Consider the following 16615-nt stretch of genomic DNA (forward strand, 5'->3'; position numbering starts at 1 on the left):
AAACCAAAACATTTCATCACCCAATTACCATAATCGAAATCACACGTCAAGACAACTATTTAGTTAGCTGGCGCCTTTCGGATATGATTGTCTAATAACGAGAGACAATAATCATAAGTTATAATTTCATTTGTTTCTATTATCATATGCATTATGGTACAAACAATTTTGATTTAAACATCTACCTTCTATCTTCACCTTCTCTAAGCTTCTCATCTCACCCTCAGCTCACCTCAATTGCACAATTATTCTCCAATTTGGTTGTATATTTACACACAGAAGCCCTGTTTCAGATTTTTTTCTCGTCTCGATTGTTTCATCTACCTCTCTTGCTCTTGGCACGTCAGCCTACCCAAAACATTTGTTAACGTCAGTCAGTGGCTGGTGGTTAAAAGTAAATCATACCCACCTAGACGCACGTAGATTAGGAAGGTATGTTTTCATATTTTGTACAACGACGCGCCTAAAGCGATATAATTTACGAATGTTTGTATGTACACCTCGCCATTTCGCTTCTCCTGGCTTCTTGTTCGTTTGATGCTCAGTCCAGCCGAATGTTTTATTGAAATGTGTGTTCATTTTTTATGCTCTTTGCCTCAACTGGTTTCGATCGTCCTCTGGAATCTTTCCGGGGCCCAATTTAAGCCTAATCGAATCAGTCCACAATTTCTCTCTTCTTCGATTCAAGCTTGACTGGACTGTTCGGCGGCTGATTCGAGACACCATCCATTTTTTGGACTGAACTGGACAATCGTCGTGGAGTCGCCTTCCGACGGTTACGATAATTGGACCCAATAATTGAGCTTTTGGAGGTCGGTCCTGAGCTTCTGAGTCTATGAGTTTGGCTCTCGTAAAATTAAAATATTATAAACTATTTACATTCATTTACAGTCACACCTTTCTTCGGTTTTTTTCTTCCCCTTTTCGAAGCACAATCCATAGCGATTGTGGAATCTGCCTTTTGGCCACCTCTCATTACATGTTTTTGATGGGAGTTTATTTTCTGAAAGGGGTAATTTGCGAAAAATTCCTATCAGTTAACATTTACAGCGATGTGTAAAATTGAGTGTGAAGTTGTTTAAATCGGTTTATTACTGCCTTAAAAGCTAATTATTGGTGTACTAGCGTGAGTACGATCAAGTATGTGCATTGTAGATATTTTTTGTACAATTTTCCTATCTACATTTTTACTGAGCATTATATTTACACAAATTTGAGCTAGTTTAGATTGGCGTGTTTTTGCTAAAGATTAACAAAAAATGATCGATTCAACTCTACGTCGAATATCAAATAAGAAACTAAACTTTCTAGTACAGAATTTTGATCTAAATTCCGAAATTTCAAATAATAATTTTAAGATTCAGATTTCAGACTCAGATTTCAGATATCAGCATCAAATTTCAGAATTCAGATTCAGATTTCGGGTTCAGATTTCAGATTTAGATTCAGATTTCAGATTCAGATTTCAGATTCAGATTTCAGATTCAGATTCAGATTTCAGATTCAGATTTCAGATTCAGATTTCAGATTCAGATTTCAGATTCAGATTTCAGATTCAGATTCAGATTTGAGATTCAGATTTCAGATTCAGATTTCAGATTCAGATTTCAGATTCAGATTTCAGATTCAGATTTCAGATTCAGATTTCAGATTCAGATTTCAGATTCAGATTTCAGATTCAGATTTCAGATTCAGATTTCAGATTCAGATTTCAGATTCAGATTTCAGATTCAGATTTCAGATTCAGATTTCAGATTCAGATTTCAGATTCAGATTTCAGATTCAGATTTCAGATTCAGATTTCAGATTCAGATTTCAGATTCAGATTTCAGATTCAGATTTCAGATTCAGATTTCAGATTCAGATTTCAGATTCAGATTTCAGATTCAGATTTCAGATTCAGATTTCAGATTCAGATTTCAGATTCAGATTTCAGATTTAGATTTCAGATTCAGATTTCAGATTCAGATTTCAGATTCAGATTTCAGATTTCAGATTCAGATTTCAGATTTCAGATTTCAGATTCAGATTTCAGATTCAGATTTCAGATTCAGATTTCAGATTCAGATTTCAGATTCAGATTTCAGATTCAGATTTCAGATTAAGATTTCAGATTCAGATTTCAGATTTCAAATTCAAATTTGAAATTCTTTCGTTGAACACTTTATGATCAAAAATATGAATCTGCTTAGATGTGAAATGTTGATTTTCGAGACTCATTCAATTAACCTTAATTATTTTTTTTTTATTTTTTAATGATCATGATTCTCACGTTTCTTTTAAATTGAAAATAATTATCATATTTTGATTAACAATTCAAACCTACATATGTTAGGAAAAATTTCAAAAACATTCAAAAACTTTTACCTAATAATCTCATTAGTATATCCTTTACAAAAGAAGCAAAATACATTTGATGGAGTAAATTTCCTTCACGTTTCCTACGTTTCTTAAGTTAAAAAATCATTGCTAAGCTGCACCTAATTCAACAGGCCTAATTTAAGCCAGACTATCGTTACCTTCACGGGAAGGTCACGCGATCCTCACTGATTTACATAATCTCAACAAATTTCTTACAGTCGAAAAACCTTCGGCAGCAAGACAGGACAGGATCACTTTCGGGACAGCAACTCGTTGAGGGCCGCGATGTAGGTCTGGGCCATCTGAAGGGTCTCGTACTTGGAGAGCTTCCGATCGTTTCCGAGCGAGGGCACTACATCCCGGAGGCGATCGAAGGCATCGTTTAGGCTGTTCATGCGCCGCCGTTCGCGTGCGTTGGCGGCCAGACGACGTTTGCGCACAACTTCCGGCTGCTGGGGTGAGGTGGAGGGGTCTTGAGGTTGGGAGCCAAGTTGAGGAAGGTCTGAGGCTGGTAGACTCTTGATACTGCAGGAACTGCTGGATGAACTGACTGTACTTGGAGTCGGTGAGCTGGATTGTGGATGAGGGAATCCTTGAGGGCGGCTGAACTTGGCAGGTAACGCGTAAGGACTGTAGCGATCGTTGGGGTATCTGGAGCAGGGAGTCGAAGTTACTGAGCTAGACGGGATCAACTTAGGGATCGTGGGACTGGCAGTTTTGAAATCGTTTGCCGTGTAGCCATAGTAGGATTCGGTACATCCATTCGTTCCATCATAGCCGTAACCGGTATACCCAATTGGACTGTACTCCTCAGGGGATTGGTAATAGGAATCGGGACTAGATACCGGTCCTGGACTGTGATAACCTTCGGAGGACGCACTGTCCGTGGCATAACCGTAACACTGGGAACCGGTCGTCATTCCATAGTGAGTGTACGACGATTCCAGCCCTGCCCCGTGCATCATCGAGGCGGGATTGTACTGCATGTACGCCGAACTCATTTTCCGAGAGTCCAAGTCCTTGAAATCACTTAAATCCAATTAACAAATTCTTCGCTTTCGTTTGTTGTGATCACTTGCGCCGATCGAACTGTCCAGACCGGGAGAACTTTTTGTATTTCCCTTACTCGGGTTCCGACTTTAATCGGTTCGTAATTAGCTTCAATTAAAGTTCAATCTGATGCAGAAACTCGTCCACTTTTCTACAACGGCGATCAAAATTTCAACTTCAATCGCTTATCACTAAAGATTGCCCACACGATGCACTCAGAAAAATCACATGGATACTTGGAAACAAACTTTGGAACCGCACTCGGGACATAAAACACTTGCTATCGGGTCGAGGTTTCGTAATCAACTGATTTCAGGAGCCCAACTCCAGAGCCTCGATCAACGCCACGCGATCCGGGAATAGATTTTACGATCGAACATCTCCGCACAGGTAAAACAGGTGCCTATCGAGCGAGCGAGAAACCAACAAAACAAGCGAACGACTCGAAAGCGAGACGAAAAGAGACGACCCTTTGCACTGTCCGACTAACTGCACTCTCTCCCGAGAGAGCGAGTTATCATCTTCATCTAAACCTTTCCATACGACGGACCTTAACGATCGTTTAGGGGTCCCTCGACCAAATCCGAGCCTGGTTCGTACGGAGAGCGCACTTGCCGTTCGCTCGTATTTGGATTAAGTAAGCGCCACTCTTAAGCTCCGCCCCTCCCGATGAGCCTTGGTCGCTCTTTTCAATTCTTTGAACCTTTTCTTTTTTTTCACCCAACAACAAACCTACCTTTAGTTCGATAAACTGCGTAGGAGGAATGTGATCCTTCCTTCTAAACCTCTCATCTCATCACAATATTCTCTTAGGGCAATTTCCTCAGCCGAAGAACTGACTTAGGTAGGTATCGGTTTCCAATTAGGTTTTTGGCGCGACTACTCTTTGTTTGGAATGTTTTTTTTTTCTACTGTTTTGTGGAAAAACACACGATCAGCCTTGATCTAGGTTACCCACTTTTTTCTGCCTGACTTCTTGGCTAATCCTTTTCTGCTGGAAAGGTTTGGCCGTGATGCGACAAGTGGCGCTTCCTTATTTCGGGTTCGTTTTCTTTACTCGTGGTTGATTTGGATGGATCGCAGGATCAAAAAGGTAGCTAGAGGTGATCGTATCGATGTAATTGGAAGATGTTTTACGAACTACTTTAATACTCGCCGATTCGATCGAAATTCAATATTTGTCGATTGATGACGGTTGAAATTCAAACGTTTTTTTTAGCGATTCAGGTAGCCGATCCCGAAGATTAGCGTCAATGTCATTTCTAGAGGTTCTTAAAAACAATAAACTGCATGTTTCAATAATTTAAAAGATAAATAGTAAAAATTGGGCACATGCAGTACAAACTAGGTTTTAAATTTATGAAATAAAGGAAATGTAACAGGAAGATTTCCGTTTTTTTTTCGGGAAATCAGAATAACACCCTGAGTTCAGACAAGTTTGGAATATTTTTTTGTACTCAAATTTATATCATAGTTCTCAAGAATTTGTGAATTTTATGGCATGCACAAATAATATACCTACTGTTTCAAAAAAGAATTCCGACCAAACTTGGTTGAATTTTCATGAAAAGATTGAACTAGTGGAGTAAACATCAATTCAAAATTGAGAGCTCGTCAGAGATTTCTCGATAATGTAATCGACACTATTTTTTGTGAGTAAGAACCATGTGCACATTGAAGCACTAAAACTCTTCTTGGAATGAAAATCTGGAAACTTTTGGTTTCCTAATTTTACAAAATTGACAGATTGGATTCGTAAGTGACCACATCACATAAGGCATTCCAAAATGAATATATTTGGGAAAAATCATAATGGTATTGTTCAATAAGGTAGCGTTTCAAATCCCTTTAAATAAGCTAGCCAGAATTCCCAGTTTTACCAGACTTTCCAGAATATTCAGTACAAAATTTAGGAAAGGTCCGTTCCTGCCTGGCTGACAGAATTTCATTGAAAAAACCATAATTTTGCTCGAATTTTTTTTCAAATTATTTGCAAAATCCACCAGAAAACTCAAATTGAGTTAGGATATTTTTTTTAAATTTAGCACACAAACGGGATTTTCGAGCAAATTATCTATACCTATATATAAAAAGCAATTATCTGTATGTTTGTTTGTTTGTTTGTTTGTTTGTTTGTTTGTTTGTTTGTTTGTTTGTTTGTCCTCTATAGACTCAGCCGTCTCAAGAGCTAGAGGTCTGAAATTTGGCATGGATACTTATTAGGTCCAGGAAGGATGAAAAATGTTTTCAGATTTTTGAATGACCCCTTCTGAAAGGGGTCGTCCATGCAAGACAAATAATGTTTTCGCGATATTGACGTTATTTTTCGTCTGATTGTGTTGAAAATTTGCACATGAGAGTTTTTAAAGACGAGCAATCGATTGCAGTTATCAAATTTAGGGTCAGGGGTCGGCCAAAGGGGTCGTCCATATTCACTGATTAATGTTTTTGCGATATTGGAGTTATTATACATCGGATTGTGATGAAAATTTACACATGAGTGTTTTGAGAGACGAGCAATCGATTACAGTTATCAAATTTATGGTTAGGGGTCGGCAAAAGGGGTCGTCCATATTCACTGATTAATGTTTTTGCGATATTGGCTTTATTTTACATTGGATTGTGATGAAAATTTGCACATGAGTGTTTTGGGAGACGAGCAATCGATTACAGTTATTAAATTTAGGGTCAGGGACCGGCCAAAGGGGTCGTCCATATCCACTGATTAATGTTTTTGCGATATTGGCGTTATTATAGTTCGTATTGTGATGAAAATTAGCACATGAGTGTTTTGAGGGACGAGTAATCGATTTCAAGTTTTGAATTGTGGATCAGAAGTCGGCTAAAGGAGTCGTCCATACCCAACTTTAATGTTTTTGCGATTTTGACGTTATTCTTCATTGGATTGAGATGAAAATTTTCGCATATGAGTTTTGAGGGATGCTCTTTTGCTTTCAGGTTTCAAATCTTGACTCAGGGGTCGGCAAAAGGGGTTATTATCTGTTCACTGTTTTAACGAAATTCTCTTGATTGAGCATCGAATTGTAATGAAAATTGACACATGGGAGTTTAACAGAAAAGATAATTGATTTCAGGTGTCAAGTTTTGAATCGTGGTCAAAAAAAGGCCGTCCATGTCAGTTGCTCACTGTTTTCGCGATATTGTCGTGATCATGCATCGGATTGAGATGAAAATGTTCAGATGAGGGTTATAAACTATGAGCAATTGACTCCAGGTAGCATGTTCCGTTTCAAGGGTCGGCGAAAAGGGCGTCTATATTCACTGTTCACTGTTTTCAAGTTCCTGACGTTATTTTACACATAATTTGAAAAGAAAAAATGGCACAAGGGAGTTTTGAGGAACGTAAAATTGGTTTCAATTATCGAATTTCGGGCCATGGGACAGAAAAAAAGGGTTTCATTGAAAGTTCAGTGTTTTGTGCAATAATTTTGTTGGAGGCAGTTAATTGATACCAATTTAAGTGTGAAGGTCAAGCAAAAGAGTCGTGCACATAAACAAATAGTACATGTTTCTGCCATAATGTCTAGATTTTGCAACCGATCGAGAAGAAAACACTCTCACATAAATTTTAATAAAAAGCCAATCAACCGTTTAATTTGAATTTCAAGCAAAAGTAATAGTAGCGACTTTAAACACTGCTGATTTTTTCCCCAAAATTGTCGAAAGAATGTTTCGAATTCATTTTCTAAACTCATTTTGACGTACCAATGATTTCATGCGAAACGAAGTTCGTACGGGATCAGCTAGTATTAAATAAATACGATCGAATTTTTGCAAGCCTACCTAACAAAGGGTTAAAAATCTGCTGAGAAATTTCGTTAAAAAATGATTTTCTTCTTAAGTTTAATTAAATAGTTTCTTGGCTTTAACCAAATTTGCCAGCATATTGCCCGGATTTTGAGTTGAAAATTTTTAATTGAAATGCCTAAATTTTGCCAGGATTTTAGATAAAATAGCCCGGAGTTGTACGGCTCGAAAAGATGCAGAAAAAGATCTATTCCTTACATTTGTAGGAACTAGGAACTAGGAAACTATTCCTTACATTTGTAGGTAGATAGGTATTCTTGATTTGGAAAATCTTTACAATTCCGAATTTATGAGCAAATATCATACATATTGCGTGTCCCATTCAGTCTAATCACGATTTAAAATGCACAGGAAGAACACAAGTTGGGAGCAAGTCCAATTGTTTTTCACTTCTATGTTCTATAAAGTCTTTTTACAGTGAATCAAGAAAAAATTAGATTCCAGTCAATCGTAGGCCAGTGATCAAATGTTTGGTCCAAAACTGCACATTAGTTTCAGCACAGACTGATATGCGATGATTTCGGCCTCTTTTTCCTAGTCTTTTACAACGTTTTCGATAGAATCTGCAGGTTTTGAACAAACATTTTATCAAATACGATTTGGTAAGGATCCGAAAAGTTTCAATCGGCTTCGCTTGAGGACAATTTGACGGATTTATCTCCTTCGGTACGATCTGGACTCTTTGGTGGATTTGAACCAAGCCATTGTGTCTTTTAAGTAGTGAACTGATGTCAAATCCGGCTAAAACCGTACTGGGTGATCATGCTTGCGGATCATGAGGTGACGGTTCAGGCACTTTCGAACGTAAACAGCTGTATTCATTGTGTAAGTAGTCACGAATGGCTCCGGAAGCATGCCACACCCACATATGGCTTGCTAAATCTTTGCCTTTTTACCTAATTTTTCGGTAAAAATTGATGTCTTCGTCTCGTCAACACTTTGGCCATCCCGTACAGTGTAATACTTGTCACCCGGAAGCATTCTGTAATCAAACTTGAATAAGTCTCGTCGGCAATGATAACGCACACCAATTGACCACACAGAAATTATTCATATTATTCACGAGCTCTTGGTTTGAAGCTTTTTTGACCTGGCTTCGGCTTCTTTTGCTTCTTATATGTCCTTAGACCCAACCTAACCTTGATACGAGGTTTTAAATCAAAGAAATGTTTCTTATGAACGAATTTCTCTCACCCTTAATTTACCATAATTGAAAATTAGTTATGAAATGAACTATATTGAGAAATGTAATTTTATTGCGTTTCAAATCTATCACTTTAAATATTCATATTATGGATGAAATTCAGGTAATTCAAACCAGCTGTTCTAGATTTTTAAATTCAAGTTAGAGCGTTAAAACTGAAAAAAAAGAGTTTTCACATCCCAAACGGGATAATAAGTAGGTATTCAACGATACTGTTTTAATTTACTTTTCATTTTTATTTTCTTAGTATTCCGTCTCACGACATAAATTGACGAACATAATTTCCAAAATTAACTCGGTCCATGTCAACCGTTGTCTAACTTTTCGGGCATCCCATATTCGCCAGATCACGCACCACTTGATTCAACCATCTCGCTCGATGCGCCTCTGCTCGTCTCGTTCCTACCGAAATCGTAGCGTCCGGCGTTCTCGAAACATATTCTGTCCAGCATATCCGTCCAGCCTTCGCCATTTTCTGGATACTGGGCTCGCCGTAAAGTCGCGCGAGCTCGTGATTCATCCTTCGCCTTCAGACCCGGTTCTCTTGCACGCGGCCAAAGATGGTTCTTAACATTCATCGCTCGAATACTCTGAGTGGACACTGGTCCTCCTCGAGTAATATCCATGTCTCGTGCCCGTAGAGGACAATCGGTCTAATGAGCGTCATATACAGGTTACACTTAGTACATAGTAGTACATAGTAGGCACGACTACCGCTGATAATTTACCGTCGTATCTCATGTCATTGTCTGCGGTCACCAGTTAGTCGTGTTAGACAAAGTCTTCGACTATCGATCGTGACCTTGTTATAACTGGACAAGCATATTAATCATTAACCCAATCTTTCATGCTTTGCCACTGCCGCAGATGATCTGCCGACAAAATATATCAATTTTATCGGCAAAGCAGAGAAGTTGACTGGATCTGTTGAAAATCGCGCCCCGCATTTGCCCACCGCTCGTCGAATAACACCTTCTAACGATACGTTGAACATCATGCAGGATAGACCCTCACCTTGTCGAAGCCCCCTGCGTGATTCCAATGAACACGACAATTCACCAGATTTCGCATACAGCACTGCGTCCATTCAACGTCACCTTGATCAGTCTGGTCAGCTCGGTGAAAAACCGTTCCGTCCTTGATTTTCCGTAGCTCATCACGGTCGATCGTGTCGTATGCAGCTTTGAAGTCGATGAATAGATGGTGTGAGGGGCTTGGAGTTCACGGCATTTTTGGAGGATTTGTAACGTGACGTGAAGATTTGGTGCTTCGTAGACCGCCCTTCAATGAAGCTGGCTTGATAACTTCCCACGAATCTGTTTGCTTGTGGCGTTAGGCGGCGGAGTAGGATTCGTGACAGCACTTTGTAGGCGACATTGAGGACTGTGATCGCTCGGTAGTTCTCACAGTCCAATTGGTCGCCCTTCTTGTAGATGGGGCATATTAAATACCCTCTATTTTCACTCCTCCGGTAGCTGTTCTGTGTTCCAGATCCGGACCATCAGTAGGTGTAGGCAATCGGCCAACTTGTCCTGGCGCATTTTGATGAGCTCAGCTGCGAAGCCATCCTTCCCAGCCGACTTGTTGCTATTCAGCTGGCCAATGGCTTCCTTAACTTCATTCATCGTTGGGAGTGGCTCCTCTAAGTCGTTGGCTACGCCGGCGATGTACCTTCCCCACCATCTTGATTTACTGCATGTGCGCCGTTCAGGTGTTCATCGAAGTTCTTCTTCCAGCTTTAGATCACCTCGCGATTGTCCATCAGGATGCTTTCGTCCTTGTCCCGGCACAATTCGGTTTGCAGCACGAAGCCTTTGTGGGATGCATTGAGTTTCTGATAGAACTTTCGTGTTGGAACGATGCAGCTGCTCCAGCTCCTCGAGCTCCTCCTCCTCCAGACGGCACTTTTTCTCCTGGAAAATTCGGACTCACTGCCTCTTCCGCTGTCGGTGATTTCCGACATTTCGACGGGTGCTTCTTTGGACTACTGCTGCCAGCACGACGTTCTCTTCGTCCACCACCCTCCTACACTCTGGCTGTCTCGAGCGATTGCGCGTAGTCGACCTCAGGTTGCTTCAGCCGTGCGATATTTAACCGAGGTGGACATCGGTTTTGTATGTTGCTCACTACGGAAAGTTTTTGGCGCATCTTCACCATCACCAGATAGTAGTCTGACTCGATGTTGGTACCTCGACAGGATTTGACGTCGATGATGTGCAAGAAGTGCCTGCTGTTTATCAAAACGTGGTCTCCAGGTATACTTGTGTTGGAGACGGTTCTGAAAAAAGGTACTTCGTACGGTAATTAGTTTGGAGGCGGCGGAATCTGTGAGTCTTAGGCCGTTTTCATTGGTCAGCTGGTTGGTGCGCACTGAACCTTTCAATTTTCAGTTTGGATTCCTACTCCTGGCCGACTTGAGCGAATCCCCGATGACGATCTTGATATCATGTTTTGGGCAGCGTTCCAGCTGCTCGTAGAATTCGTTTTTATCATCACCGGTACTTCCGAGGTGAGGGCTGTGCACATTGATGATGCTTATTTTGAAGATGAAGCCCTTGATTCTCAATCGGAACATTCGTGGGTCGATCGGCGACCAGCCGATTACGCGCTTTTGCATCTTTCCCATCGCAATAAAAGCTGTTCCAAGCTCGTGTATGTTGCCGCAGCTCTGGTAGATGGCATGACCATCGTCGTACGTTCGCACCGTGGAGCCCTTTCAGCATATCACCTGCAGCGCTATGATGTCGAATTAGCGGCTTTTTAACCCAAATCTGGTCTCAAAAGTGTAGTGAGACATAAAATTTCTCACTTACTCAGTTACGAACTTTTCTGCAACTAAAAAAGGCGGAGAAGCCATTCGGGCACGGTGTTGTCGTTATGAGTTTCTGAAATTGTTAAATTTTTACAGTTGAAAACGTCGAAAATAAAGTTGTGTCATTTTTTTTCTGAACACTCTGTGTTGGCAGTCTAGCAGTTCAAGTTTGTTACTTTTCGTTTTACTTTGTTGTAGCCGGTAGCCGTATTCTTTCTATTTGTTTGAATTCGTGTTCATCCAATTTCTGACGGTTGCCATAAAAAGAAAGATCATCCTCACGCTTTTAATAGTACTCGATTTTTGTTCCACACAAATATTCAACGTCATCAGCATGCAGCTTGATTTTTCAACGTAAATTTGTTTTTAAAAAAATTTAAATTTTCATGCTATGCTTGTATATACCGCTTATGCGTGCTACAGGTAATTTAGTTAGCTACTGGTTAGGGCTACTGAGAAACTGATACACACAAGCTAGCTAGGCAGAACCGCAAAAAAGAGACAATTTAATGTCGTCAGCATACGTTGAAACAAAAAGGCAACACGCATAGCGGTGCATCAACAGATCACGATGATTCGAATAATTCCCGCTTGTTTCATTCATTTTTGCTCGCAAACGGTCATAGAGAAAAAACGCTAGCACGGGGGGGGGGGGGGGTGTCTCCACCGTGATCTGCCCCAAGCAATTGAACTGCATTTAAACATAAACTTAGTAGATACAGATCAGTTGCTTGAAAGTGCTGCAATTATATGGTGCCGTATAGTGTTTAGGATTAGCTTAGCTTAGCTTAGCTTGATTGACTACTCACATCCACCTTGAATCATTGAACTCGAAATGAATCATAAATAGTTGCAAAGCAATATTCAATTCAAAAAAAAAAATTATGATTGTAATTAAGACACTGTTATAGTGTATAAACATTTCGAATTCCATGATCGCAGGTGTGGCTCAGTAGAACAAGTTCCACATCGCCAATGGTTGCTACTCCGTGATTGACCGAGGCCATCAATTTTGTCCAGAGGTCAAATGAATGGTGTCTGGGATTGACAAAACATTCACAATGAACAAAACTGATGCTCTCTCTTTAAACATCAATAACGGCGCCGGCCACGTCCTAGTAGTCAATGGATAGAAGGAAAATAGAGAGAAAGGATTGAAAGATTCATAGCTCATGCTTTAGGACCGAGGTCACCTCTGCATCCTAGCAAAATAATTTTGATTTGGAAATGGGGGTAGGATATGATTTGGAGACACTTTTGACTAGTGCGATTTAATATTATACATCCTGTTTTTTGGTCTTCCTTTATTATTGAGATTATTATTTCTTTTCTTTATTTTTCTAAATGCTTTTTTAAAAATCTGTTTGCAATTATTCAAAAGCTTTTCGAAAATTTCTTTTAATGTTATTACAGTTTCATTATGATAGACTTTCTTTTTAACATAATTAATTCTTTTATACACTTAATCAATCAAAACTAGGTTTTGATAAAAAGAAAAATTTGAAAAGTTATAATAAAACTTGAAACTTGCCTTTGTGATTTTTTCTTCTACACTCCTATGGTTTCATAGGAAGTGAACGGATTGACTATTTATTGCAATCTTATTGAATCCTTTTTCCAATAAAACCGAGCTTTAAATGAACAATGCAACATATCGTGTTTTAAAAGTTGCATAACGAAAGATTTACATTTTATCTCCAATGTTGTAGAGTTCTTTTTTAAATTTCTAGTGAAACTTGACTAGTACTTGAAATATTTCAAATGAACCTAATTCGTCAATAAGTCGAATTTGATACCCTGTTACGGTATATCATTTGAGTCACTTGAACAAAAATTCTTGTAGCTTTAAGTTCTGTTACAATGTTTTAAACATGTTTCTTATACAAAAATAACAGCTCAGATTTTCAGGCCTAACCTCAAGATAGTGTTTAAATTACGTTCACTGATGTATGCTAAACTATGTTTTTTTATATACGTGTAGAAGAATAAGAGATATGTAAGTAACATACACGAATACAACAACTTGTATCATTGAACCATTATTGCATAAATGCATAAAATTTTCAACTTTAAATTCTGCCTAAATTTATTATGTGAGTACTCACACACACCGAAACATTCAAAAGGGGAATGAGAGATTAAATTAATCTCGATTAAATATAGAATGTAACACGATTTTATCGGAGGATGTTTGAGCTTTTCTGATATAACATTTAGAAACTATTGCTGTCGAAATCGTGAACAGTTTTGAGCACGCAAACACCATTTCAAAAATCACTAGCATTCACATCATTCTACTTCTTAAAAAATTTCACCTAATTTTTAGTGAGAATAATACTATGACAATGTGTCTCGACAATTTTACATTAAAATATTTGTGTGTCATTTTTAAAAGTTATGGTTAAGTAAAATACACTCAAAGCCATTAATAAGGAAAAAATATCGCAATTATTAAAAAGCATTAATGGGGCTAACGATTGACTTTTCTTTTTTGTGTAAGGGATTGCTTCAGATGGTTTTAACATATTTAAATCTGATACTTATCTTTATCCCTATCGTTCAATCAGGATTTATGGTGAAACACATTTCGAATATTTGCAAAAATACGAATACTTTTCGAACATCCAATTTTCCCGTTTTACTGTCGATGATTCTTTTTGTTTTGATTATCATTCCTCGCTTATTCTATTTCCGCCATCGCAGTCTTCAAAACTTTAAGTACAAATTTGACTTAAAAAAAAATGATGGTTTGAGAGTCTTCAGAATTTTCCTGCCAAAAAAAAACACAACCGTCGTCGACCGTCACAGCCTACCAAGTCGTGCCGTATAGTGTTTAGGATTCAATCCAAAAACTATCATTTAAAAGGGAATCTAGACCTTTTATCCGAGAGTACACAAAATTTCCAAAAAGCATCTCACGTCTAAACTCAGATTCTTAATAAGATGATAAGAAATGAATCCCGGTATTCCGATCAACTGAAGTCCAAAAAATTTCCAAAAACAGTATATATCTAGGAGTGAACTTTTTTATAGCTCGAGAAGGAACACCGTTTAAATCAACGCTGAAACAATACTATTTCATACCTTCGTCAAAAAATGCGAAAATCATCATTCCCAGAACGAATCAAATGTCCAACTCATTCTTACTACTGACTAAGTTAATACAACAACAATTTCCAGTTTAGAGCGTTTCTTTTGATAGAAGAAAACATTTTATCAATTGAGAGTATTCGGTAATGGGGATGATAAACGATTTTAGACTAGGCATGGCGTGGGGCGATGTAGATATTTGTACCTTGATCAAACCAAGCTGCTGATAATATTTAAAGGTTTAGGTTTGTTTGTAGCTAGAAGTATTCTTGCTTGCGTAGCGTTGAGTGATACCTTTGCTTCAGTCACATTCCGGCAAGTTGGTTGGAAGCTGATTGATTTGCTTATCACGTTTGCATTATTCTTATCGATTTGATTTTGTAGCTTCGTAACAGGTTCCTGAATCAGAGAGTAGTACGATGTCAGCTTTCGGAATGGAACGTTGGAAGGGAAAAGTGGCCGTTGTGACCGGTGCCAGTTCCGGCATTGGTGCCGCGATCGTGGTGCATCTGGCCAAGGCTGGAATGGTCGTGGTGGGCTTGGCTAGACGAGTCGAAATGGTGGAAGCCCTTAAATCTGAGCTACCGGAAGATTTTAAGAGCCATCTGCATGCGATCAAGTGTGATGTTGCCAATGAAGAGGACATCATAAAATCATTCAAGTGGGTTGAAGATAAATTCGGTGGTGTGGATGCGTTGATTAACAATGCTGGAGTAGCTCCCAAAAAGGAAATACTTAAGTCAAGTTCCCAGCAGCTCAAAGAAATTTTGGATATCAACGTAATGGGATTGGCGTTGTGCAGTCGCGAAGGTTTCCAATCCATGAAGAAACGGTCGGTTGATGGACACATCATTCACATTAACAGCATTCTTGGTCATCATGTGATAAATATGCCCTCTCTAGGCATCTATCCAGCCTCGAAACATGCAGTGACGGCAATCACCGAAACCATGCGTCACGAGTTGCGAACCGAAGGAACTAAAGTGAAAGTCACTGTAAGTTAGACAATTTAAACGGCTCTTTGATATAGATTTAAAACCAATTTTGTGTTCCACAGAGCATCAGCCCAGGTGCGGTCAGAAGCGAGATGACGAAGGGTTTGGAACATCTTGGTGAATTCCCTTTTCTGGAACCCGAAGACATTGCCGATGGCGTTTTGTACGTGCTAAGTACCCCACCGAGAGTGCAAGTGCACGAACTGATGATCAAGCCTGCCGGTGAACCGTTTTAACTTGTTGAAGTTGTGTAAGGAAAGCAAATTAAATTTATGAAAATATCCCTTCAATTCATCAAATAATTTTAAATCCGAATCTTCAAGATTATCGTTCTGGGTCAGAAACAAGGGTTCATATCAAAATTCCAAATTATGAGTAAGAGCTTAGATAAAAATCACAGCCTACTTTTGGACCAGTATTCTAAATCTGGATAAGATTTTGATTTTCTTCCACAACTCTTAATTCCAAAAATTTGACGTTCAACTGAAATTGAATTTTTAGCTAAATTATCGCCCGAAAAAGTTACGTACGATGCATCACTATTCTTTTAGCGATGCTGTAATGCTTCTAGTTAGGATAGAGGTGCTTTTTTTAAGTCATACGCGATTAACGGGTGGCAACTAAAATTTTGGAATTTCTCTTTCAAGCTGTGAAAAAAAATTAATTGTTTCCGATTATTTTTGTATACCAATGAGTTCAAAGTTTCGAAAAAATCTTCGATTGGGTGACACTGAAGCAGATTTGTCGGGTTGTGGTTCTTGGATACAAATGGGATGGAATGGGTATTCAGGAAGGATTGTGTTTTTTGGCATTATTTGCAACATGGTAACACCTGGGGGAGGAAGACTGATTAAAAAAAGAAAAAAAAATTCAAACGTCAAATTTCTCTCATCAATCTACCGACCAGTGCGAAAGATCAAAATTTTACTTTCTTATTTAGAGATTTTCAATAAAACTTGTTTGATGCTAAAAAGCACTTGTTTTGTATAAAACATAATTTAATTAGGTTTTGTTTTGCTCCGGCAAATTCTTGCATGATCAGACGTATTGAGTCGCTCAAATTTCGTCAAAGTTTTGAAGCTGATAAATAAAAATGGTTTGATTAATTGCTGTTCTAAAAATTTAGCTAAATTCAGCAAACAACTGAGTTACATGACTCGCAACACGAAACTGATCATCTAAAGTTAAAATTTGAACGACTACAAATCTTTTCAACAATTGCTGGCTATTTGCCGAACAGTAAAAAAACAATGCAGAAAACGATGCAGAAAATTT

The 16615-nt window shown here is 38.7% G+C and overlaps 2 protein-coding genes across 2 annotated transcripts; one reads left to right on the forward strand and one right to left on the reverse strand.

Moving 5' to 3' along the window:
* Nucleotides 1-2478: 2478 nt before the first annotated feature.
* LOC129748641 (basic helix-loop-helix neural transcription factor TAP) lies at nucleotides 2479-3821 on the reverse strand. The gene has a single exon (XM_055743306.1). It carries the CDS (start codon nucleotides 3360-3362, stop codon nucleotides 2613-2615), a length of 750 nt encoding a protein of 249 aa, XP_055599281.1. The 5' UTR covers nucleotides 3363-3821; the 3' UTR covers nucleotides 2479-2612.
* A 10783-nt stretch (nucleotides 3822-14604) lies between these two features.
* LOC129747063 (farnesol dehydrogenase-like) lies at nucleotides 14605-15630 on the forward strand. Its single transcript, XM_055741076.1, has 2 exons — nucleotides 14605-15340; nucleotides 15403-15630. The coding sequence occupies exons 1-2, from the start codon at nucleotides 14765-14767 to the stop codon at nucleotides 15574-15576; spliced, it is 750 nt and encodes a 249-aa protein (XP_055597051.1). The 5' UTR covers nucleotides 14605-14764; the 3' UTR covers nucleotides 15577-15630.
* Nucleotides 15631-16615: the final 985 nt, after the last annotated feature.

The sequence above is a fragment of the Uranotaenia lowii genome, chromosome 2 (genome assembly GCF_029784155.1).
Source record: "Uranotaenia lowii strain MFRU-FL chromosome 2, ASM2978415v1, whole genome shotgun sequence".
Taxonomy (NCBI): domain Eukaryota; kingdom Metazoa; phylum Arthropoda; class Insecta; order Diptera; family Culicidae; genus Uranotaenia; species Uranotaenia lowii.

Bases quoted from the DNA above. Each gene is read 5' to 3' on its own strand.
- LOC129748641 (XM_055743306.1), bottom strand. From the start codon at position 3,362: ATGAGTTCGGCGTACATGCAGTACAATCCCGCCTCGATGATGCACGGG.
- LOC129747063 (XM_055741076.1), top strand. From the start codon at position 14,765: ATGTCAGCTTTCGGAATGGAACGTTGGAAGGGAAAAGTGGCCGTTGTG. The intron at 15,341-15,402 runs GTAAGTTAGACA...TGTGTTCCACAG, and splicing joins GAACTAAAGTGAAAGTCACT to AGCATCAGCCCAGGTGCGGT.